Below are 27,114 nucleotides of genomic sequence, written 5' to 3'. Positions count from 1 at the left end.
CCTATTTTGCAGGTGGTATATGTGAAGACAGTCGAGCCCTCCCCCCCACCTCTAAAAATGTAAAGATTTGGGCACATTCACATATTATGTTCAACACTCGTACAAGTGTAGTGTACAAAAATACAGTACAGTTATTCACATGTTATGCTGAATGCAGGTACAGAAGGTACACTTCCTATTTGTACCATGGATTTGAAGGGCCTGTATCCAGGTTCACTTTTAAAATGAACACAGGTACAGTGATTCACAGAAACATGTGTACAAGTGTACAGACATCTGAATGTCTGAACTGGGCTAAAGAAGGCCAATGAATACATAGAAGATTTGGAGGGATGGAGTAGAGCTGAGCTAGGAGAAGTATGTCTGGATATAAATGCTAGTGATAGGGGAGGGGAATAGAAAGTGAAACCAAAAGAGAACAGACTCTATTCATGCAGTCCTGAGAAAACATTTTTCAAGTGTATCCTTCATTGTGGAAGGGAAATCCAAAGGTGTGGCTAAGTGGACTTGCAGACCAAAGGACTATATAAAGAACTAATATTTGAAAATGGATAATATCAGTAAGTGAGCAGAAGACTCAATCTGTTATTAGTGGCACTTGTCCCTATGGCAGATTCAAAACTAAGAGTAGAAATGGCTAGTTGTGCAACAACCCCAAAGAGGTTTCTAGACATAAGAGGAAGAACTGAGAGTCAAAATATGCTGATGATATATTGCACCTGTTCCCACTGTGTTACTCTTAAATAATGTAAAGCAATACATCCCAATTGACTAATGGTATGTTGTGCTCAATGTCCAGACTAATACCAGAGTGGTCTTTAGAAGACATAGGAAAGGAAAGCAGAAGCCATCAAGAAATAATGATATTGAATGTTTGGGAGGTCATGAAACTAGTTAACTTTGTATAAAAATATGTCCTTCAACTACATGTGACTAACTTGGTTGGGGTAATTCAGTGTATTATTAAAGAGCTTTCTTTAAAATGACAAGTTTATTTTATGGTCACACAGACTGTTGCAATTTCCTCTGTAAATCTTATAATCTTTGTGTGCACATGTTATTCTGTTGTGCACTGAAATTTAAAGAGAAAGAAAAAGGAAGCAAAAAAACCACCCCCAAACCCTGCACTCAAAAGAGCCAAGCCCTCAAGTTGTAAGTTCTGCAATATCCTGCTATGAGAACCCAGCACAGCTAGGTATGCTTATCTCAACCATTAATTTTAGAAGTGGTCCACACCACACTTCGTTTCTCTCAAACAACAGTGCCCCATAACGTTGTGAAGTTTTGGCCAAGTTTTTAATTCATGGGACTGCCTGCATCCCTTCTGTTCTCTCCTAATACATGAACCCTATCTCAATTGTTTAAAGGAGGAGGGTCTGAACAGGCACACCCCGTTCCATTTCAGTACTATATCACACTATTCTCTTTTCAAAGGGCCTTGCCTGAGTATTAGATTCAAGGAAGTAGGAATTTGCATACTGCAATGATCTTCACTGTTTTTCCAGGAGGGGCCCCTGTGGCAAAAATCCTTCCATGTGAGAGACATTTCCCATCATGCTTTTCCCAGGACCAGGCGGAAGGCATCACAGAGCGGCAACCATTCTCACTGTGCAGTTGTGCACTTTGCCCTTTGCCCAGCAGCAGTGGGACTCCTTTAATGAAATAAGAGCTCTCTCAAGCCCCAGTCCTAGGTAGGGATAAATGATAAATGGAGCCCTGTCAAGCCCAAGCACAATCTTGGAAGGTGTGCATGGAGCACTGGGGAGGTGTAGAATTCTATGGGGAAAGTGCTAGGAAGACATGCAGTCCCCAGTGTTCTATGCGTCCCTTCCAAGATGGTGCTGGGGCTCAACAGGACTCCATTTCTCTGAAAGGCCCCACCCAGCACAGGGGCTTGAGAGAGCTCTAAAGGCACCCCACTGCTGCTGGGCAAAGTACACAACTGCACAGTGAGAATGGTTGCCACATCGTGATGCCAGGGGGGCTCTGCAGAGTGTTCTACTTCAACCAAAGCTTCGCACAGGCTCAATAAACAATTAGAGAGCCACACTTAGGGTCATCAATGGAAGCTGCCCCTGGGCCTTGTAATGAAGAACACTGGCCTGCGGTATAAACAAGCAAGAAAGCCCAATAAGGTGGGCAGAGGTTTTACACCTTCCAAAGAGCAACACAGTAGAAACCTTGGACAAGGCAATCAACATTGCTCCCCAGGTTATATATAAAGGAGATTAAGATGAAGAAAAAGCATTTTTTGATTGATTTGTGTGGAAAGGGTCTAAAGACAATGCTTCCATTTTAGTCAAACCTTACTGCCCACTTAACTTTCTAAGAAGAGTAGCAGGGGTGGAAATCACAACAGTCACAATAATTCGAGCACTGCTGAAGGATGCATAGCAAGCAGAGCAGCTATAGACCACAAAATATATTTCCTCAGATTAATCTAGGTCTCAGGAAAATTAATGTGCCAGGAGACTGAGCCTATGAAACTAGAAAGAGTCAAGTCACAAGAGGCTTTGACAAGTTTTCTGTGGATCTAGGAACCACCCCAAAACTTTAGGAGTCAGAGAATGGACACTTGACAAAATTACCAGACTTAGGGATATTGTGGAGAAGGAGGGCAAATGAGCTTCTCTTTATCCCCTTTACAACAGAACAAACAGGAACAGGGATGCCTAGGAAAAATAAACATTTTATTAAATAACTCTCATTCTGAATATCCTAGTCTAGATACCATCATTAGATTTCTAGGCACCATGGCTCCCTGGCCTGGGATTTGTCAAGCCCTGAGTTGCAGGAATATAAAGAATGGATGCAAAGAATCATCTGAAGACACTTAATGCTGCTATATTACTTTTATACAGAAGTTCTGGCCTGCCCTCTATGCCTACAAGGAATATGTGCATAGCGGGGACAGGCAGCCTCTGTCCCCACCAAATGGACATTCCCCAGCATGCTATGTGTGCACCCAGGTATACATGTGTGCACAGCAGAAGGGTTTTCCACCTCCTGTTGTACTGTACATTGGAGGGTGGGCTGTAACTTCCAAACAGTTAATCAGGTCTCTGCTTTGGCGGCGGACTGCCTGGGAGTCTCATGTATGCAGAAGGTCCCAGGCTCAATCCTTGGCATCTTTAGGTAGGGCTGGAAGAGACTCCTGCTTGAAATCTTGGATAGCCGCTGCCAGCCAATACTGAGCTAGATGGATCAATGGTCTGACTCGGTAAAAGGCAACTTCCTATGTTCCTATGCAAAATTCCAGCTAGGAAAGCTAGTCTTGTGCTAGTGAGCATGAATTGTCCCTTTTGCTAAGCAGGGTCTGCCCTGATTTGCATTTGAATGGGAGACCACATGTGGGAGCACTGTAAGATATTCCCGACAGGGAATGGGGCCGCTCTGGAAAGAGCATCTACATGCTTGCATGCAGAAGGTTCCAGGTTCCCTCCCTGGCATCTCCAAGACAGGGTTGAAGGACTCCTGCCTGCAACCTTGGAGAAGCTGCTGCCAGTCTGTGTAGACAATACTGAGCTAGATGGACCAATGATTGGACTCGGTATATGGCAGCTTCCTATGTTCCTACATAGAACATGAAGTTCCTTTCCTTGGAGGTTTGTGTGAGATGCAGATCACAAGGAGTTACAAGGAATTGTATTATAATTTGACTAAAAATGATTCAAGGGTTCCATTCCAACTCTACATAAGGGAATTCCATCTGGTCTTGTTTTGTCTTCTTAAGGACATTAGCATCTAGTATCCCACTTGCTTGCTTTCTATTGCTCATTGTTAATGGGTTGCCAACCTGTGGCATCAGTGCCACATGTGACACAGACAGCCATTATTTATGGAATGACTGGATAGGAGCAAGTGGGTCAAACGGTCTTGTCTGCAGACCTTCCTGCCTCTACAACACTGTGCTACTGCCAATCCCTGGTTCAATAAACTAGAAGCAAATCCACACCAAGAATGTAGTGTTGTGTAGTGCACACTAGAATGATTCTGATACTGTTGATTTGACTTGTGACATATTTGCCCCAAAGGTGGGCCTCTACAGTTTTCTTAAACTTAGGTATATCATTAATTAGATTTTTTGTTTCTAAACAATTTTTTAAAGTGTTGCATCCATAATGAAAGCCTGCCACACCCCTGTTCGATTCACTTAAGCAACAGGGTAGAATGTCTGCAAATCTAATTTTAATTGGCCTCAAGACACAGACATTCCATTTTAACTTAGCCTGTGTTGTTGAAACAATACAAAAAAAATGTCAGTCCCAGTGGGGTGTGGAGGAAAAAATCCCAAGGCACTGTGATAAAACAGATTTTCAGTTGTCATCTCTTCCCCCAAGGGTCATAAATACACATGCTAACTTCAATGTTGAAAATAAAACACAGAAAGGCAGGAGTTTCATATAAATAATTATTCTCAGCTTTTATTTGTATTGTTTTGGCTCGGTTCTGCAGGCAGGCAGTCTCACTTGCCAAAACCTCTACCCTAACTAAGCTGTTCCAGAATGCTTGGTTCAAAACCTGATTCCATGCTCCAAGCACGCCAAAGAAGAGACGGGTTTCTAGCCAGTTTCAGCAAATTCACTTCCACAGTTTCCTAGGCCACACAACACTTTGTCCTTCGGTCTCCACACATCCCCAGATGCAGACTGAATTCCGGCTCCAATTCCCAAAACCCTGCACTGCACTGTTCAATAAGCACTACACATTCATGGTAATTTCATTAAGGCTCATTTATGGAGAAAACTGGAATGCAAGAGGAAACTGCATGTTAAAGCAAAAAGCAAATGTCCAATATGTAGTGGGGGAAATCCCAGCTTCCAAACTGTTATGAAATAGATTGTGGCTGTGTCACCATGGAATCCAGACAGAACTGTAGCATCAGATTCTATGTGTCACTTCCACCAGTCACTCTTAATCATGTGTTCTAGAATTAAGTTCCATTTGTCCTTATGTGCCTTGTCAATTGGCTCATTCTGGCTATTGCAAAGTAATGGCTCCCATACTCTCCCCCCGCCCACCCCAACATCATTTTACACCAGTAGAGACAGGAGCCTCCATGGGCTTCATACTCAGACTCAAATGAAACTGCTCATTCATCCCAGCCAACAAGAATAATACACCTTGAGGAACTTGTTCAGTGGCAAGAGTTGTGCACAAAGAGTATTCATGCTGATTCTGAGAATTGTTATTCCATTCCAAATTTTGTTTTATGTTCCTTTATAGCATCAAAACAAAAAAAATACATGCACAGAGTTTTAAAAAATGATGAGTCCTAAGTGACCAGTATGAGGACCTAGGTGGCCAGATTTGGCTTTTTAAAAAGCCAAATTCCGGCTTATGGCCCATTTGATCCACGAGTATACCCCTTAGGTTCTGGCAACTCTGATGAGAACAGTAGTGACAGAGCGAAGCAGTATAAAACTATACATATTTCTTAAATTTCTTGTGTTTTTTTTAACATTCTCTTTCATACAAAAATAGGACATGCAAAGCCAGCATATACATATACAGTAATCATATTTGAACATACTGGGCAGCATGCAGAGAGGCACAATAGTATTGAGTGCAAACCATTTTCCCCACCTCCTCTTCCCATTGCAGATCCCTACGCCCCTGAAAAACTGCTCAGAAGGGTTCAGGGACCCATGGCAATGGCATAGAACACAGAGCAAGCAGAGTTCCACTCACAGAAAGTGCCTCTGCCTAGTTTCTGGGCACTCCTCCCTCCCCTTGAAGCCACTCATATGACAACCATCATACCATTATCAAGGGTTTCTCAAAGTCCAAGAATGGTTTTTCAGGGAACTTTGCGGGGTTGCAGCAAGAAGGAAGGAGTGAGGGAAATGGTTTGCATGAGTACTGCTCCAGATTCTACCTAACATTTATATTTTTATGGTATATTTCAGATTTCCTATCCTGACCTGATCAATATATCAATATATCCTGATCAATATATCACTCCATCTCAAATGTCCTTAACGTCTCTACTCCAGTATTGAAAAAGATAGATCTATTGTTTTAACAATTTCACAATTCTTGATACTTTCTTTCCTTTGTACACGTAAAATTTATACCCTACGTTCTTTATTAGATATAAAACTGGGCAGCAGGAGGAATTTTTATTTATTTACATACTTACCACCCAAAACCTGTATCTCTGGATGGTGTACAACAAAAATACAAATTAAACACAATTAAAAGAACTTCTATCCAGACCTTTTTATTGCATAAATTAAAAGAAAAAACTGCAACAAAGAACATACGTTTCAACATACATACGTCAGCTTCAGTGTTCTATGTCCTACTGAGACACGGGAGGCGGTGTGGTGGTTAGAGTGATGGACTAGGACTGGGGAGACCTGAGTTCAAATCCCCATTCAGCCATGATACTTGCTGGGTGACTCTGGGCCAGTCACTTCTCTCTCAGCCTAACCTACTTCACAGGGTTGCTGTGAGGAGAAACTTAAGTATGTAGTACACCGCTCAGGGCTCCTTGGAGGAAGAGCGGGATATAAAATATTAAAAAACCCCAAACAAACCCATAAAATACTGTTTAAAATGCACACTCTTATATCCAAAACTCTCCCCAATCTAATCAAGCGCCTAGTTAACTCATAAAGGAGTGGGGCAGAAGGAAAAAGAGGGAAAGATTGATGACTCACAGCTATGCCTGTTTAACACTAATTCTGAAAGCAAAACAAGCAAGGGAGGATATGAAACAAAATACTGCTTGCACCCTTTATGAATACGAATAATATTTATATACCGCTTTTCAACAAAAAGATTCCAAAGCAGTTTACATAGATATGACTAGATAAATAAAAATGCCTACCTGTCCCCAAAGGGCTTACAATCTAAAAAAGAAAAATAAGTCAGCCACCAGCAACAGCCACTGGAAGGATGCTGTGCTGGGGTTGGATAGGGCAAGTTGCTCTCCCCCTGCTAAATAAAGAGAATCACCACTTTTAAAAGGTGCCTCTTTGCTCAACCTTCCAGCTCCTGATGGGGGTTCGATGGGCCAGGAGTTCATGAGCTCCTTGGCTACCATGGGCTTATCTCAGATCATTTCGGGCCCGACTCATGTGAGTAGACATACCTTGGACTTGGTTTCTCTCTCGGGGCAATGGCAGGCAGATCTGGTCATGGGAGACATTGTCATCTCTTCCCTGCCATGGTCCGATCATTTTCTAGTTAATATGCAGATTGTAGCAGTCCCCTGTCTCCACCGGGACGGCATTACAACATGGATGGTCCGCCCCAAGGTGCCTTATGGATCCTGTCGGATTCCAGGAGGCTCTTGGGGACATTCCTTGCAATCTGGTAGGTGTTCCTCCGACGCAGCTCGTGGAATCTTGGAACATCGAGACCACGAAAGCATTAGATGAAATTGCTCCCTAGCGTCCTTAAGGTTTGTGGCTTCCAGCTGCCTTGGTTCTCTGTAGAACTCAGGGAGATGAAGCAGACCAAAAGACGCTTGGAACATCGTTGGAGGAAAACTGGTACTGAAGATGACTGAATGCGATTACTTACTCATACTTGGGAATATTCTAGCACGATGAGCGGTGAAATCTCACTATTTCTCCACTCTTATCACATCAGCTGACTCTCATCCAGCGGCCTTATTCCGGATTATCTGCTCCCTTCTTAGGAGAGTGGATCCAGTAGATGTTCAATCTGGCCGCTGTGATCAATTTGCTCGATTCTTTGCCCATAAAGTCACCCGCCTCCGGCTAGAGTTGGACTCTACTTCTATAGGATCTGATCAGACAGAGGAGATTCCGCCTTGTGACATTACATGCAACACCTTTGAGTTGGTCAAGGATATAGATACAATTCTCTCAGGTATGGGTGCGGCAACATGTTGCTTGGACTCTTGTCCCTCCTGGCTGGTTAGAACAGCCGGTGGGTATGTTAATTCTTGGCTACAGGAGTTGGTTAACTCCTCACTACATGAGGGTTTTGTGCCAGCAGCCCTTAAAGGGGCGATAGTTCGCCCTCACTTAAAAAAACCCTCCCTGGACCCTGAGGTCTTTGACAACTATAGACTGATCTCCTAGCGAAGGTGTTAGAGAGGGTTGTATGTGCCCAGCTTGAGAGGGTCTTGGAAGAAACAAGTTATCTAAATTCTTATCAGTCAGGTTTTAGACCTCAGCATAGCACAGAAACAGCACTGGTTGCTCTGGTAGATGACCTTCTTCAAGACCTTGACAAGGTCTAATGTCTCTCTCTTGGTCCTTTAAGATCTCTCAGCAGCTTTTGACACTATCGATCATGCTATCTTTCTTGACCGCCTGTGTGGGTTGGGTATCGGGGGCAATGTCTTACAGTGGTTCCGTTCTTACCTTAGCGGGCATGTCCAGTCGATATGCATTGAGAACAGGTGCTCTGACCCATGGCCACTCCTTTATGGAGTTCCCCAGGGTTCAGTTCTTGCCCCTGTCCTCTTTAACATCTATATGAAGCCGCTGGGTCAGGTCATTTCCCAGTTTGGGGTGAGATTTCATCAATACACTGATGATACTCAGCTGTATATTGCCATCCCAGACCATTCTGGGGATGCTGTTTCTGTGGTTACTCGATGCCTGGAAGCTGTTAAGGTCTGGATGAATCAAAATAAGCTCAGACTGAATCCCACTAAGACTGAACTACTTTTACTCAGCCCTCGTACCGGCCAACAGCTGGATGTGAACCTTGTTTTAGATGGGGTGGTGCTGCCCCCAAAGAAGCTTGTACGTGATTTGGGGGTCCTTTTGGACTTACTCCTCCTGCTTGAACAGCAGCTGGAGGCTGCGGCCAGAAGTGCTTTTGCCCAGCTTCATTTGCCCAGCTTCATCTTGCCAATTATGCCCTTTACCTTGATCGGCAGGCATTAATGACAGTGACCCATGGCCTTGTTATCTCCCACTTAGATTATTGTAACACTCTCTATCTAAGGTTACCTATGAGGATGTTCGGGAAGCTACAATGGGTCCAGAATGCAGCAGCTCACCTACTCATGGGTGCCAGAAAATATGACAGGGTAACACCTCTCCTGCAGTCATTGCACTGGTTGCCTATTAGCTTCCAAGTTCAATTTAAGGTCCTGGTTTTGACCTGCAAAGCCTTGAGGGGTTTGGCACCTGTCAAACACTGTAGGTAGCTACAGACCCACCTCTCGCATCCAGTTACATCCCATCCGGTCAGATCATCTCAGATGGCCCTTTTGTTGGTACCTGATTTCCGAGAGGTTCGGGGTGCGAGGACCTGTGAAAGGGCCTTTTAGGTTGCTGCCCCACTTCTCTGGAACTCCCTTCCCCTTCAGATTCATTTAGCCCCTTCCTTACTGATCTTTAATTCTCTATTGGACTTTTCTTTTTCGCCAGGCTTTTACCCTGTAGTTTATCTATTTGGTTTTTTCTTTTTTGTTAGTTACTTTAGTTTTTAATTTAGAATGCAATTTTAATGCTGTCTTGCTTTGCATGTTTTTGTACATATTTTTGTACATATTTTTGCCGAGTCTTCAGAGTGGGCGGGATATTAAATGTTTCAAATACAAGCAAACAAACAAACAGTAGGGGAAATGGCCTATGCACTTAAGATTTCTTTCAGCCCTTCTTTGTTGTTGACCCCAGGCCGTAACTTATCTAAATATAATGCTTCTCTCATCTTCTTTAAAAATGTGCAATGTACAGACTCTAAGATGCTTACTTTGAGAGGCATTAAAATTAAAAATGATTAAAACATTAAACGAAATAAATAAGTACTTGAACTTTTATATGTGTTAAATTGTTTTAAAATTTATTTGTTTTAATGTTGTAAAACCACCTAGAGACTTCCGTAGTGGGCAGTATACAAAAATGCTAAATAAATACAGTAAACAAAATTATTTAAAACCTAACATTAAAAAATTTAAAACTGTAATCTAATTAAAAGCCTGGGTGAACAAATGTGTCTTCAGTTTCTTTTTAAAGGTTGCCAGAGATGGGGAGGCTCTTATTTCAACAGAGAGCTCATTCCAAAGCTCAGGGGCATCAATGGAGAAGCCCTGTCCCTGAGTAGCCACCAAACGAGCTGGTGGCAACCATAATGAACCTCTCCAGATGATCTCAAAGGGCGATGGGGCTCTTAGCAAAAAAGACATTCTCTTAAATACCCAGGGCCTAAGCTTTTTAGAGCTTTATATTTTCATTCTAGTTACATTTTACACAAGAGGTATGGGTCTAACCCAGGCCTGCTCAACTTCGGTCCTCCTGCAGATGTTGGCCTTCAAATCCCATAATTCCTGGCTATTGGCCACTGTGCTGGGGATTATGGGAGTTGTAGTCCAAAAACAGCTAGGGTGCCTAAGTTGAGCAGGCCTGGTCTAACCTAAGGAGTGGTCTGATATTGTCTTTTAATACAATAATTTTACATAGGGAAGTAAACATGATATTAATGTGAAAACAAAAGAGTAGCAACAACTTTCCCACATTCCTTAAAAACAAAAAACAGAAGCCAGTCCCCACAACCTACTGCTGCAACTGACAACCAGTCATTGTACCAAATCACTTTTCTGAATGGGAGTTATACACTTTTATAAAGTTATAAAGTTATAAAAATTGTAGGTAGCTGTCTGGGTCTATTGGGGGGGAAACCCACTCAAAATCCAAAAGTATACAGTAATATTTTTATTTGGGTCAACTATAATATCATAAAGTAGTCAGCAAGCTTTTGAGACCTCCAGAACTCATTTTCAGGCTGGATGTTAAGCAATAAGGGATGAGGGAACAAAGTGGAGCATTTGGGGCTTTCCCGTCATGCCCTATTTTGTCTATTCTGCCTTTCCAACCATCCCCATTTTACTTAACATCTAACCTGAAGAATTCTGTAGAACCTCAAAGATACTTACTTTGTGCTATTTTAAGTGATCCCAATAAAAGTATTCCTCACTTCAGATTTTTTGTAAAATGCAGTAATTCAAATGAGATCAAGATTTTAAAATACCTTTTCTGGGTTGTTTACTTTGTGCCTCTGACAGCACTTAGTTTTTGTACTAAGTATCTTCTGCCTATATGCAGCAGAGAAGGAAGATGTCTTGTACAGAAGAATGTAATTGCAAGAGCTCAAACGGAAAACTGAAATAGTTTATTTAAAAAAAAAAAACCACCATCACATCCTTTTTTCAAAAATGGCATACATTGGTTTTTTCCAGCACTTCCTTCTATTTGATATTATCATTATCCATACCACATAACAAACAATGAAGAGAAACAAGATTTGCTAGATCATTGCTGCACATCAGTTGAGTAGTATTTGTGTGGCCACAACCATTACCTCTCAAGTTGACTTCAAAATTCACTTTATAAAGAGGAGCGTGTTACACTCTGCATCCTACATAACAACTCTGCGTCCTACATAACCTTTTTTGAATACATGACCTTTAAGTAGCTGAAGGTTGCCTCTGAATTTGGCTCAGTTCAATCAAAAACATCTGTTCCCCTTGTAGGTATACTGTAAGGACTTTTCTCTCTGTTGGATTTAGAGCACAGCAAGTGAGCCCTTTCTTGACCGATCACACAGAACCCAACACTTGTAAATCAAGTTCGGGGCTGACAACAGCAGGTCCGCATTCAGTCACCCTTTCTCAGCTAGCGAGGCCACTTGACTGCTGTGAGAACTGCTCTTATCATGTCATCAAATCAAAGCATGTTGAGAAGAGGGAATGCAAGAGGCATCTGCAGAATTCCCACAATGTAGCGACTTTGGAACATTGACAGATGCATCTGTCATTTTATACCTTCAACTAACCTGCTGTCCACTGGCTTGACACAGTAAAGCTGTCCAAGAGTAACTCCAGCTCTCTCACGTTGTTTTCACACGTCTCTGTTAGGAAGGCCTGGCGTTTCTTGGCCTTTATTTGACAGGGGTGGGGGGAAAGGCAAAAGGAATATATATTAAAGCACAAAATGAAAGGACATCTCACAATCAACTCTGCTGCAGGACACATATAAAATATTTAAGAAGAACACACACACACACTCAGATGTAGCTCCACTAACAAACCAGTTAATGGATTCAATTGGAGCATTTGCAATAGATTTCAAGGAAAGACTGATTGGGCTCAAAAAGTAGCTATCATTAATGTATATTCAAAATTACTATAATGAGGGGGCATTTCCCATGTGGTACCCCAAAATCTCACTTGAGAACAAAATATATGTTACACTGCAGTTCCTTGTAATAAAGCCTTGCATGCCCTTTCCTTCTGCAAAGCACTTTTGGGATGGGGCACTGTGCAGCAGAGAAAGGGCAGGAGGAAGGAAGAGCTTAAGCTTTCCAACTGCTCTCCCCCTGAAATCCCACACCCAAACACTACTTGTATTTCTACTAGTGCTCAGACCCATGTTGATTTGTGTGGTCCCCGTGGAAGTAAAAGGAGCTTGGGTTTGGGGGAAGCAGCAGCCACGGGAAGGGTTCACCACTCCTTTCCCTTCTCTGGTGAATAATGGCCCCCTCAGAAACCATTAAGTGATTCATTACATGTATCGGCACCATTATGTGCAGCCTCCAAACTGGTACTGGAATGTGCCAATGCACTATTCATAATGGACACTTGTTCTCAGTCCAGAAGAATCAGTTTATTAATCCTCTTTTTGCAATTGTTCTAATCATTGGGGGGGGGGGACAGAGATTAAGGGCAGAAAAGTCTATTAGATTTACACCAGCCTTTTCAAACTTGTGTGTGTAGGGGAGGTGGAGATGTCTATGTCTCTCTATTCCTTCCTGGTTATTCATGACCCTGAACTTTGGTTCAGGTCTGATCACCATCTTAACTTTTGACTACCCGGCATTTTCTATGCCTACACAGTCAGCCTAGAAGATTTAAGGATACAATTTAGACTGTGGGAAACATCTTTTCCCTATAAAATTGAGCTCTGTGATGAGCCAACAGTGTATCGTGACTGACTAGAAGACAAGCAACGTATGTGAATCTCTGCTGTGTTCTCCACCATTCCATTTAAATATTTTATAAATTTGCTCTGCTATTTCAATTTTAATTATATGTGCTGTATATCTACTAATATATTATTCATATACATTTCGGTGTTTGATCCCCAGTAGCATTTACATGGGTTTCCCTTTGTGATAGTTAGTAATATACTTCACAAAGAATTTCCAGTACCAATGGAATTCTCGTGTCAGTGTTTTTGTTTCTAAGACATCAATATTCCAAAATAAATAAATAAATAAATAAATAAATGCATGTTATTCTTACAGGCTATAAATAGACTAAACTACATGTTTGAATCAATATGACTATATCTTTCTTGTATGATGCTGGGGAAAGCATGTATAGCAAATGTCACACCAATAAGATAAATATTCAAGTAAGTGTAAGCATTTGGAGCACCAGATACCCAAACTGTGCTGCAAAAGCTCTTTCCACACAAAAGATCCATGCAAGCTGCTTGACAGCCCAGAGTGGTTTTTCTTCTCTTCCAGATGTTTTATTTTTAATTCACTGCCACATGTTGGTATAGATTTATGTTTACACTACTTCTCTGCACTTACATATGCTGATTGTATTTTCCACTTCTAAGTCAAATTTGGACACTTTTTTCCCCCAATTACAGTCAAAATTGAAAAAAAAAATTTAGGATTTCTCAACACTGCATGTACATTCTGCTCCAAGCAGTTGTCTTCCTTCCTTCCTATTTCATATCCCCCAAATATCTTTATTTACTAGAGAGTGGTCCCATTTTCTGGCACCCATTCCTGGTAAAATTATTGTTACTATTTTATCTCTCTTTTGCCTTTGGGGGAGGTTTTGTGTTGCTTTAGAAGTCAGCGTACACACACATGCCATTAATTAGATCTGCCATTCATCAGGTTTCAGCGCCATTCCCTGGGCCTCTACAAATTAAATCTCTGAGTGGGAATGGATGCACCTTGACTTTAGAGCACTGTGCACATGTATAGAAATTAACAAACAAAGACACAGAGTCACTATATCAGGGCTGTCAAAAGCCAGGCCCACAGGCTGGATCTGGCCCACACAGCTCCTTCCTCCAGCCCTTCAACCTTCCTTCCCCAAGCTGTGCCACACAGCTCCTTCCTTTCCCCTCCCCCTGCCAAGTGGCTGGTCCTGATAGCAACATGTGCAATATATTGAACATGGTGCCATCAGGACCAGGCACAACTAATGTCCCAAGGTGTTTAACGGACCTTACTCTGAAGTAAATGGAGTGAAGTGGGATTACACAAGTACACAAGACTGTCTTTATTTTCATTATCTGTAAAAGCCTGGTGGGCATGCTATTCTAAATCTTCCTCCAATCAATTGCACACATTAAATTCCCACTCCAACCCATAAACATTAACAGCTAGAGTGTCTGGACTATAGCAAGGGATATGTGATTGACCATCACCTTTTGGGGAATGTCTCCAGTGTGCTTGGAGAGACCCATCTCCTGTGCATATCCTATACTCACAGAGTTGGTGTGAGGATAAAATAAAAAGCCTGAATTCATTGGAGGGGGGCGAGATTGAAATAAAAGAATGAACAAATTGCTCTAGTAAGAACTGATCAGCCTACTTTCCTTTCACTGTCTCTACAACTGGACTAAATTTGGTTCAAATTGAGGTCCACAAGTTAGATCACTTGCGCCTCAAATGTTCATGCACCTGCCATCTTGGATCGGGGTGGATGACATCATTACAAACTACCACAAGTTAGTGCCCTTGTCCACAAGTTAATGCACTTGCACTTCAAAGGTTTACGTGTCTGCCATCTTGAATTGGGTTGGATGACATTGTCACAATCTATGCCATTGAGGTGTCCCTATGTGTCCCTACAGCTGCAGCAAATTTGGTTCAAATTGGTTAAGTGGTTCACAAGTTAGCCCACTTGCAGCTCCAAAGTTTACATGTCTACGATTTTGAATTGGAGTGGATGATATCATCACAAACTATGCCATTGAGGTGTACCTGCGTGTCACTCACTGCAACCATACCCAGTTTGGTTCAAATGGGTTAGGCAGTCCACAAATTAGCCCACTTGCACCTCAGATGTTCATGTAGCCACCATTTTGAATTGAAGTCGATGACATCACACACCACGCCATTAGGGCATCCCTATGTGTCCCTACAGCTGTAGTAAATTTGGTTCAAATCAGTTAAGCGGTTCACAAGTTAGCCCACTTGCACCTCACAAGTTAACGCATCTGCCATCTTGAATCAAGGTGGATGACATCATCACAATCTACGCCGGTAAGGTGTCCCTACAACTGTACCCTGTTTGGTTCATATTGGTCCAGGCATTGTGAAGTTGATGGGGGTGGGGGGGGACACATAGACGGACACGCACACACAGAATGCAAGGTGATCTCAAAACCCTACCGGAAATTAGGCTAAAAATAAAACTACCTCTAGGTTCACACCTCAACCTGTGATTTATGTGTTACCTTTTCAAAGGATTAGCCAGAAATTGAAATGAAATCAATCACCTCTAGGAACATCTGGGAATCGACATTCATGTAAGAATAGGAGGACTGTCATTTCTGACTGGTGAAAAGATAGGCAGGCTGGGGCAGCCAGTATGCATGGAAAATAAGCTGCAGCTCATTCTCACTCTTCTTGCCCCAAAGTGGGGTGAGAAGAGTGAGAATAAGCCACAGCAATGGTTTGTTTTCCACACCCCAACCATGCCTGCACCAGTCACCACTGCAATAATCAATCGATCAATAATGTAATGCTGTGCTGGTATAGTTGCTGATATACTCAGCATGTGTGCTAACAAAGCAAAACCTTTACTTAGCATGCAAGCCATTCATTCATATACAATGCAATGTGGACACAAAGGAGTGGGTGGAAGGGGTGGGTGGGAAGGCAGGTGCCAATGGTCACCTTCCTGTCGGCTGTAATGCCATTATTTCTCCTGCTCTCACTCTAACTGGCCAAACTAAATTCTTGCTGCACAAACACCACCTGCAGCCTAAGGGAAGGAAGGGTAAGCCCCATGGACAGTGGGCTCTTGCCAAGGACTCCTTCAAACCTAGAACCAGCCCTGGGCAAGATCTGTTAATGGGATGGGTGCTGTTCTCTTAATTTAAGATTGCTTGCACAAAAACCCAATCTATGGAAGTAAAATCCTATTGAAGGAAATTGAACTGTCTCCTTTTCTTGCTCATTCCAAATAGGGAAAGCTAGTTTTAAAACCAAGCATACCAGTTTTAATACCAGCTTAGTTAAATTGCTGCAAAAAATGAGTATATAGAAAACAGCATTATTCCCACTACATTACGTTCTTCCTAGCCCTCAGAGGCTCTCCATATGAAAATGTAGCACAACTAGGGAAGCCATTTCAATAAAAGCACTGTCAGTGATCCTTATTTTCCTATAAAGCTTCCCTGGGTGATCCTCATGCTGTTGCAAAGTGACTTTCAAAGTCAGTAGCTCGTTAAACATCTTGCCAGCCACCCACTTAAAAAGTAATTCATTTCCCATTGGAGTTCTTGATTGTTATGTTTTTGAAATATCTTCTTCCATTCCAATACAGCAGAAAGGCGGGGGTGACACACACTGCTAAAAGGACACAAAGTGCAACAGCAGCACTGGTGAACTTGGGCTTAGCAAAAAACTGAGGGGCTACTATCTAGCCTTCTTGCCAGAAAGGCCCAATGGCAAATCCCTGCAAGAATCCATAAAACAAGAGGTCAGCAAAAAGCAGTCTCATTCAGAAGACTGAAGAATGAAGCGAAGATGAGCAACAACCCAGCTGTACCAAAAAATGAGATAATTGCTAATCCACCTCTACCTGTAAATATAGAAATCCCCTCTTGCTAATTTCACCATTTGCTAGTTCTAAAGAAACAGTCCTTTAAACCTAGCACATTACCTAAAATTAAATTTTCTAGTCTGCTCTCTGCCTTGCAAGAAACCAATGTCAGCTGTTTTTAGCCTACTTTCCATAAGGGAAGAGGGGTTATGAGATCTCCATGTCTGTGTAGGCCTGTGGTATCTCCCCCTCTAAGAACCTTTACGTTTACAGTCTTATACAAACCAAATTCACAGGATGGTGGTCCTAGAGGACTATGACGAGTGGGTATTTGGGGGGGGGGAGGGGGCAGGTTGGCCAATCTGCCATCATCTTGTTTCAAGATGGAAGGCACTCGAAGTATAGCAATGCCCCTTTGGAACTCTTGTGTTGCCAGCTGGATACAAACCAAATTCATAGCACATGAGAAGGATTCCTATATAAGAGTCACCATCTTAAAAGAATCAGGATGCAGGCTCCATTAGGCCTGCAGTGCAAACTCAAATCTGTCTTGCAACTAAGCTGATGTAATAAAGCCTTCTGTTCGCCGCCACAGGCCTTTTGCAAACTGTAGACTTTAGGAGTTGTCCATCGTACCCAGATTTCCCCACCCTCTCAACACTTTGCTTACATCTAATCTGCAGATAAGTTGGGGAATCCAAAGGCCTGCCCAATATATTAGTTAGTCTTAATAAAAGTATGGCAGCTACTTTGGATTTTGGACCAACATTTTATGTCCATTACAAAATGGACACAAAACAAAACAACCATTAGGGACTTATGGTTTTTGTGTGTTTCAAAGTAACCAAGTAGTTGAAGAGAAGAGGCTACACAAAGCATACAACTTCACAGATCACTGAAGAATCTAGCTCATATCAGCACAACAAAATGAGTGAAAAAAGACAATGTTCATTTATCTAGATTAACAGCTTTTCCAGAAATCCACCTCCATGCTTTTAGGTGGATGTTAACTAGTACGCAACTTGCTCTATATCAGAGGTAGGCAACCTTGGCTCTCCAGCTCTTGTTGAATTACAATTCCCATCATCCCTAGCCACAACAGTTTTTGGCTGGGGGTGATGGGAGTTGTAGTTCAATAACAGCTGGAGAGCCAAGGTTGCCCTGCTCTAAGTGTATGGCTTTCACAACCTCTGCTCTCAACAAAGCCTCCTCACACACCTGTCCCATCTCTTTTTTGTTGAACTGCCAGGAAAGAATCACGTGCTTGAAGAAGAGACAGCAGTACTGACAGAGGCCCACAGAATTTGATTGCTTGGTGCTTTCTATAAGGCTCGAGCCCATAACACATTCCCCTGTAACGGGTAGGCTGCCCCTATATTTTATGTTTTATCATCAGAACATTGTCAGAGTCCTGAAAAAATTACAGGGACAACCAGTAGCACGGTTATGTTAGAAAGACAAATATTTGTTCAAGACACAAAGCAGTCTTTTAAAAAACAGATCTTTGGAGTTAATACACCATAATAAATTTGCTAGTTCCAACAGATTCTGAGAGGCAGACTCATTAGAAGTTCATGGCGAAAAGCTGTATGAAGCAGCTTAATTTCACTGAACAATATGAGACAAAGCTCTGGGCCTAGAGCATCAACCATGCTATAAAAAGAAAATGTAATACTTTCAAATATAAGGGCATATTTATAATGATAGAGATGGGAATTGGGAGGAGAGCAATGCTGGGCAGCATCTATTTGAATATTTCCCCCATGCATTCAAAGAGATAGTACATGCTATTTAGTAAAATAAGAGCACTGAAAAGAAGTCACTGCCATGTCAGTATATAGAAGCCGATTTGCTGTGATTGGCAGCAAGAGCTATGATATTTATAAGCCACATGGTGGCACCACAGAGAGACTTCTGGAATTTCTGTTGCAGTTAGTACCAAACTTGCAACATTCAAAGGACTGTGCAATAAAAGATGAGTACAGACAATTTTCCAAAGTCTTAACTTTCTACAAGGCTACTGTAACCAAATTAATTCTTAATAAATACTTGTCTGTATTCACCTAGAAACTAGAGAGCGACCTGGAAATTTGGTTCACTCTGCTCAGCTGTACTACCTTTCTATATTAGTGAACTGCGCCACAGCCCTATTCGCATATTATGCTCAACACACGTACCATTTGTGTACAGGGAACACAGATTCAGATCTGTATACACGTACACTTCACACATCATGTTTACATTCTATTATTTACATATTAGCCCCATTTAGACATGTTTTTAAAAGCGGTGCTATACATGGTTACAGCGGTGCAAACAGGTTGGAAGTCCTGACCCTGACCCAGTCAGTCACCCACACACCCACCGCTCATGCTTGGAGCCGGGTTTGTATGAATAGGGAATCACCCTATCCATGATGGTTGGTGCATCCATGATTATGAGGCTAGATCGCCCTCGCCTCGGGCCGCATTTAAGATAGTAGAGTGGTTAGTCATTTAAGACAATAGAGTACAAGATGTTCTGTCCTCCCAAAGCTTTCTTGGTTCCTTCTACCTGGCCTGGCTGTAAATGCTTCTCAGTTAGGTCTGGGTCTTTGGCATGGACAAACAGCCAGACCCTGCCCTGGTCTGGTTCTGTGTGGCTCTTTGGTTTCTGAGTACGTATCAATGCCTGCCAGCCTAATCTCTGAGCTGCATCTCTCGGTCAGCTGCCCTTCTCGCCTGCTGATTTCTTGTACATTCATTCCAGCCCCCTTCATTTGGATGCTTCTGCTCAAATTTCAAATGCTTGCCTCTGCTTTGACTTTCCCTTGCTATCTCGTTGCAGCAGACTTGCTTTCTAGGCTCTACCTAGAACCATCATTACACGACTTCAGGGGCAAGCATTTGGTAGCATGTGAGCTACTAGAAGCTCCGAAGTTTATCTGAACTAGCTCTCAGGGTGTTTGGGCTCGCCTCTCCCTCTCTCCCTCCCCAGCCAACACTGTAAATCTGACTGGCTCACAGTGGGGGCATGCCATACCATTTTAAATCTCTTTTGAGTGAGCAGTGTGGCTTTTTCTTTCTCTCCCATTAATTTATCTTCAGTCTTCTCCTGCAAAGCAGTTTCTCTTTCTCCCTCCTGGACTCTGGCAAATTCCTCTTGTAATTCAGGGGTGTCATGTTAAAATCCCTTATTCTGATGCTTTAGCATAAGCTGCCATTTTGTGGTCCACTCTGCCTCTGCAAGCCACCATTTTGTGACTGGCTCTGCCTCCCCTCAGCCACTATTTCATTGCTGTTAGTTCCCAAGGCTGTCCCGGGGTGTGTGGGGCGGTGGAGCGGGGGTAGTCTTGTCTGTCCACTCCTGCACTACTCCATCTGTATTCTGATCCCAGTCCTTCTGCCCGTCATGTACCCAAAGCCCAGGAATGATAGACACTCTGCTCCATCATGATTCCCAAGTCAATTTCAGCTTCCGTACCAGACACAAGAAACAAAACAGATGCATCCTGATGACTCCCAACTCCTTCCAAAACACAGCAGCCATCAAGGCTACAGAGTCTCACACATTGTAATGCCATCTCTAGTCATACATGCATATGAATGGCTCCAGAGGTTCCAGGCCCCCACCAGCCTACACACTGACATGTGAACTAACCAACACTTCTTTTTTCTAGTTGTCTGGGCAATACAAGAAAAGCCTGGTGCATGCTGCTATGGTGTTTTTCCTCACATAAGTTAACAAGTGCTCGAGGGGCTCTCGGAGAACTCCCAAACCACACTCTGTAATCACAGCTTTCTTTATTTGCCTTTATGTTGATTAAAGCTAGTAGGTTTAATCAGTTTTATGCACAACTGAAATGCATCGCTTCAGAAAGCAACAGGAAATTACCTACTTATACATGACGGGTGAACAATAAAAAAAAATCAAGAGCCAAGTCTTTAAAAAATATAAAAAATAAAAAGACAAGTTATAAGTATCACAAGCCCATTATTTTTACCCTTCCTCCCTATTCTTCTGCTAAAAAACACAAGACAATGACTTTAGAATGAACAAATTAGTTTTAAAATGTAATGTGTCTGAGCTACACTAGGGGATTTTAATTTTTCATAGTAGTACAAAGAATATTTTTTCAGCTTCCTCTCTTTACCCATACAAATTAGCCAACCAGAGAACATCATGCTAACAACAGAGACACACACCCTCCACTGAGCATAGCTTGCATTCTGAGTAAGACTTTTAATAAGAGCTCATCAATACAAAAAAACAGAGGAATAAAATACATTTTGTGAACTTTTTGTTACTTAAGATAAAGTACAGGGAAAATGGGACAGAGGAAAGTTAGCATTTCTCACAAGAAATCTCATCATCCCATAAACGCATGTCATCCAAAACAGTGTAATTTGGCAATTCTGGGAATGTTCACTTTTGGTCAGTCTCCTAGGATTAAATCATCAAGGGATCTCCTTGAACCACTTGGGATAAATAGTTCCAACAGTCTCTATGTAACAGATGAAGCTTCTAATTCTGAAAGGTTACAACAAATTCCTGCCGATCTCCTTAAAAATACATCACAACATTATCCTTGTTATTCATTAAAAAGGCAAGCATACGATTAAGAGTTTGAGCATCAGATCAGCCTCTTCACTATCCTAAGCAACGTGATGTAACATGTAACAGTGGCTGACACTCAGATTGACAAAGCACTGGTGCTATGGGAGAAGCACCAGTGTAGCACAAGTGCTTCTGTAGAGTTCCAGACTAACACTGCACTGGCACTAGTGTGTGTATGGGGAGGAATTTCAACCCCCTCCCCCTTGGAAGCCCTCTGTCACCCAAAAATATGTCCCAAAGGGCAGCATGACCCTCTGGTACATATATGTCTGGGGGGCACAGAGCGCTTCCTGGGGAAGGGAAGGTTGTCAAAATCCTCTCTGCCCAGCATGAGTGGTGAAGCTGAGTTAGTAGAATTCTTCAGAAGTACTGGTGCTTCTCCTGTTTCACTGGTGTTTCATAAGCCTGGATGTCAGTCAATGTTAGCTGAGCAAAGGATAGCATCACCATTTATTGAGAGCCAGTGTTAAGAGTGGTTAGAGTCTGAAGCTACAACCAGAGAAACACAGTTTCAAATCCCCATTCAACCACAATACTTGCTCCTTGGGCTTTCCATCAGCCTCACAAGGTTCCCATGCCACACAGGAGTAGGGAAAAGAACAATGTACATCACCCTGAACTCCAAGGAGGAAGGGGGAGACAGAAGTGTAATGCATAATTATGCCAAAATGGCGTGTCAATGGAATAACTACAACATGAGACATCAACCTCAGCATGCTCAACCATGCTGTTTCCAGCCATTCATCAGTTAGGTACTAGTTAGATAGCAGCTTTGAGACCATGTTCAGTTTGGGCATTCAGTAAGAAGTACTGAACAAATTGAGAAGTAATAACATAACATCTTTGCTGGTAAGGTACATCAGTAGTGCAATGACAGTGGCATAATACTGTAGAACAAACACACTAATATCAAAGAGGATTCCGGGTTGATTCTGCTCTTTAGAACAGAAAACCAAAATCCATTTTAAATGCAGAATATTTATATCCCACCTTTCCTCGGTGGCATATACAGAGTACCAGGTTGTCACAGATCCAGTCTGTGATCCGTCATAGATCCATCAGATTCAGACCTGCTAAGCTTCAGAAAGGTTGCTACGAATTATGTCTTCAGACTATATCCCATACAATATTATGCACCCAAAAACAAAGAATCTAGGATATATTTGCGGATTAGGAGAATGTTTTGGAAAGAAGCTGATCAGGAAAGAACTTTGAGTACTTCCAGATGGAAGTTTTTTAAGTGCCATTGCTCATGAATCAGTACATAGGAGACCTGGAGGCTTCAATGGGACCGTGCCAATTCCCAATGCTGATCCCTCCTAGTCCAAACAGCAATCTGGGAACTATCAAGAGAAGTCTAAGAGATACAATCAAAAACAGCCACTGTTGCACAAAACTCCCATGCTACTCAATACCTCTTTCATGAAGTAATCCCTCTTCTCTTGCCACCATTTCCAATATAGTCCTAAATCAGCCATGATAAAAGCTGCCTTCTCAACAATCCTTTGGAGAGTATTTATTTATTTGAATTTATTTTTACATTTATATCCCGCTCTTCCTCCAAGGAGCCCAGAGCAGTGTACTACATACTTGAGTTTCTCCTCACAACAACCCTGTGAAGTAGGTTAGGCTGAGAGAGAAGTGACGGGCCCAGAGTCACCCAGCTAGTATCATGGCTGAATGGGGATTTGAACTCGAGTCTCCCCAGTCCTAGTTCAGCACTCTAACCACTACACCACGCTGGTTAGCAACTGCCTTAACGTGACATCTCAGCAGTCACTGGATATGAAAATGGGAGATCAGAACAGAGCTTAGACTGCTGCTCAAACATTGAACTTGGGGGACTGGGTGAAGATGGGTCACAAACGAAGCAGCATTTGGCAATATTGAAGCACCAGTCCCTAAAATAGGACATCAGAAAGAAAATAAAAATGAAAAACTACAGCTAACAATCTATCTATCTATACAATTATCTAAGGCCTACCTGTGGCTAATTCCGTGTGTGGCAGCTCTCGCGAGAGTTCGCGAGCAGAAGCACCTGATTGGGCAATGGGGATTCCATATGCAGATAGGGAGGAGGAGCCTGTGATGGTTAAGGTCAGTTGGAACACAACTGTTACTGATCAGAAGTTGCTCTTGATTGTAGAGGAGAGGTGTATGTATATGTACATGTATACATATATGTATATGTACAGGTCGGGAATCCTTTATCCGGACTCTCGAAATCCAGAAAGCTCTGCAATCCGGTCACCATGCAATCCGGTCACCATGCCATGAGCGGGGGGGATGCTTGTAGCTTCAACCTCTCTCACACAAAAAGAAAACCTCAGCCCCCAAACCAATCCCAACCCCAACTCAGCAGCTAACAAAGTATATATAGTACTGTATAACAAAGCAGCAAAAAGCCCGCAACACACAGAGGGAACATTATGGTGGCTCTGTAATCAGCTGGGAAGCATTGGGGCTGGGGCTGGGTGGGACGCGCAATTTGCGGCCCCTAAACTCGCTGTTGTTGCTTCCTCAGCTCGTTAGCTCCCCTTTTAGTTCTTCCCTTCAGGCTTTGCCATCTGCCTTTTGTTTAGTGCCTCTCAAGCATTGCCACTCACACGCTTCGCAAACCAGTCTGAGAGAGTGGAAGGCGGGAAGGAGTGTGATCCCATTGAAAAGTGTGTGAGAGGGGAAGGAGGAAAAACCAGTAACCTTTCATGTCCAAGATATCTCATTTATTAAAATATTCTGAAATCTGGAAAGATCCGAAATCCAGAACACCTCTGGTCCCAAGCAGTCCGGATAAAGGATTCTTGATCTGCATATATATAGATATACATATATATAGGCTAGAGGGCAAGGGTCTGTGAAGACAGGGGTCGTGAAGGAGGAAAGAGCCCCTTCAGAAGAAGGAGGCTGCCACTTGTGAATTAGATGAGGAAACAAGATGAACAATATCTGTGAGAAAGAGAGAGAGAGAGAGAGAGAGAGAGAGAGAAGAAGGGAGGGGAAGAGAGAAAGAAGGGTGAGGGATGGCCCCGAGCCTGTCAGCAGCCTGAGAGGAACGAGTGGTTATGGTGGTGGCGGCAGCAACGAAGGGTCCAGTCAACCACTGCTACTGTTTGGGGCTACCGAGGCCATTGGTGGATGCAGGCAGGCAGGCCTACCAATGGCCTGGGCCTATCAGTGGCCTGAGGGGAATGAGCAGCCATGGCGGTGGTGACAGCGAAGCGTTCAACTGCTGCTGCTCCTGTGGAGAGGAGCAGGAGGGGGCTCGAGTGAAGGTGGAGAAGTCTCTGGGAGAGGGGCAGCTTGGACAATAGGTGCCAGCAACGCTGCAGCTGCAACCAAGAGGTGTGAGGGGGATGAAAGCAACAGGATGTAGGAGGAGGGGCAGAAGTGCAGCTCAGGTGAGGGTGGAGAGATCTCTGAGGTGAGTGGGGCTGTGGTGGCGGGGTGAGGGGAACAATCAAGTACTAGTGCGCAGATGCTCTGCGCAGGTTATGCTAATATTCAATATGTGCCCATGTAGGTAAAGTGATCTGAGCTATTCTGCTAGACAATACAGTGGCATAAATACAGGACTAGGTGGTAAAACTGTAATCCCAGATATACTTGCATGGGAGTAAACTTCATTCAGATTATTGGGACTTACTTTCAAGACAATGATGCAGGATGTTGAGTGTTCCCTGCAATCTATTGAGCATATCAGATAAAAGATTACAGTTATTTGGATAAATGCGGACTAATATTTACATATGACGTGATTTTTTTTAGGCTAGTGCAGATTAAATGCAGTCTGTACTTTAACCATAATTAGACAACTGGGAATGGGCTGCTTGATTAAGCAATCCCTTCCCTCTCAGGTCTCATTTCTTGTCATCTGCCTGAAAAACAAGTTGTTCTAGAAAGAACTAATCTGCCTTTCACTATCCCTACAACTGGACTAAATTTGGTCCAGTTAGTTAGTTAGTCAGTCAGTCAGGCTGTTCACAAGTTAGCCCACTTGCACCTCAAACATTCATGTGTCTATCATCTTGAATTGAGGTGGATAACATCATCACAAACTACGTATTTGAAGTGTCCGTATGTATCTGTACAACTGTACCAAATTTGTTCCAAATCGGTTCCCATTTACACATTCACATATCTGCCATCTTGAATCAGGGTGGATAATATCTTTACAAACTACACCCTTGAGCCGTCCCTGTGTGTTCCTACATATGTAGCAAATTTGGTTGAAATCAGTTAGGCAGTCCACAAGTTAGCCCAACTGCACTTCAAACGATTACATGTCCATCATCTTGAACTGAGGTGGATGACATATTCACAAACTATGCCTTTGAAGTATCCCTATGTGTCCTCACAACTGTACCCGATTTGGTTCATATTGGTCAAGGCACTGAGAAGTTGATGGGGGGAGGGTAGACACGCATATGGACGGACACACACACTGCTGGGTGATTTCACAAGCCTACTGGAAAGTAGGCTAAAAGTTATTATACAACCAGGATTAACATTAACAGGATTTGTTGTTAAGCTTAGTGTTAACCATGGTTAAAAACAACAAATATAACCCTTAATCTCAATAAAGGCTATCAAGAGGAAAAATGAACCTGAGAGAAGAACAAAGGGCAATTAGGCCCAATCCTAATGGCCTAATTGGATTCCTTAACTATGATTAAGGTAGGCCAAGGTCTGCACCAGCCCTTAAATTAACGTGTGCCCTCGAGTCGGTGTCGACTCCTGGCGACCACAGAGCCCCATAGTTGTCTTTGGTAGAATACAGAAGGGGTTTACTATTGCCTCCTCCCGCGTAGTATGTGAGAATGCCTTTCAGCATCTTCCTATATCACTGTTTTCTGATATATGTGTTTCCCATACTCTGAGAAACAGAGCAGTGGGGATTCGAACCGGCAACCTCTGGCTTGCTAGTCAAGTCATTTCCCGCTGTGCCATTAGGTGGCACTGCTCCACCTAATGGCACCACCAGCCCTTAGTGATACAGAAAAAGATATGAAACATGTTCCAATACCTGAAAGCAAAAGTTAAATATTTTTTAAAAGAGAGATAAATTTCCTTATACTGTGGATAACCACTTACCAAACGAGCTAGTAGGTTGAGTGGTGCTACATGGAGTTTCTAAATTGAAATAAGAAATCTCTCTAAAAGATATGCTTTAATCCAACCAGGATGAATTCCATTGCCCATGTGCACAGGAGGTCAGACTAGATAATTATAATGGTCCCCCTTCTGGTCTTAAAAATGTGTGAATTTAAATTGCTTCTACACTTAATAGTCCAGAAGAAGCGAAAGAGTAACTATTCCTTTGAGAACATCCAAATTATGGTCAGTGAGTGGGACCACAGATAGGTTTAATACCAGCTTGGGCAGATAAAATAAAGAGAGTACACATAATAATGTTTGATCCACAGATAGTTCTTGGAGCAGAGAAGCACATTTAAACCTCTTCGAACTCTAATGAATCTGCCTGAATCTTATTATTCAGTTTAAAGTTTCTTTAAAATAAGCCCTTTTCCAGTAAGTCCTTTGGGTAAGCAAGAGAGGTTTTTTTTTAAAGCACATCTAACACAAACTTTAGAGACTGCCAGTGCAGAATTGTGAGCTCAAAATATGAAAGAGTTATCTCCTGCTTGGTGTCTGATGATTACCCTAAATTGAGGGGACAGCTAAGCAATCTATTTGTGAAAACCCAGAAAATGTTATTATCCTTATGGATGCATAATCTTTACACAACCAGGTGAAGTAACCTGCAGATACACTGGTTTAAC

At 42.6% G+C, this 27,114-nt stretch overlaps 1 protein-coding gene across 6 annotated transcripts in view; it reads right to left on the bottom strand.

The window, feature by feature from the left end:
- The window catches only part of CCDC171 (coiled-coil domain containing 171), a 259,692-nt gene that overhangs the window by 179,698 nt on the left and 52,880 nt on the right, over positions 1 to 27,114 (bottom strand). For all 6 annotated transcript variants that reach the window (XM_053301832.1, XM_053301835.1, XM_053301831.1 and 3 more), the window contains one exon: positions 11,770 to 11,872. In XM_053301832.1, the coding sequence (XP_053157807.1) occupies positions 11,770 to 11,872 (103 nt within the window). The remainder of the gene's footprint in view (positions 1 to 11,769; positions 11,873 to 27,114) is intronic.

This window comes from Hemicordylus capensis, chromosome 2, assembly GCF_027244095.1.
Source record: "Hemicordylus capensis ecotype Gifberg chromosome 2, rHemCap1.1.pri, whole genome shotgun sequence".
NCBI classification, from domain to species: Eukaryota; Metazoa; Chordata; class Lepidosauria; order Squamata; family Cordylidae; genus Hemicordylus; species Hemicordylus capensis.
This window is presented reverse-complemented; position numbering and strand designations above follow the sequence as displayed.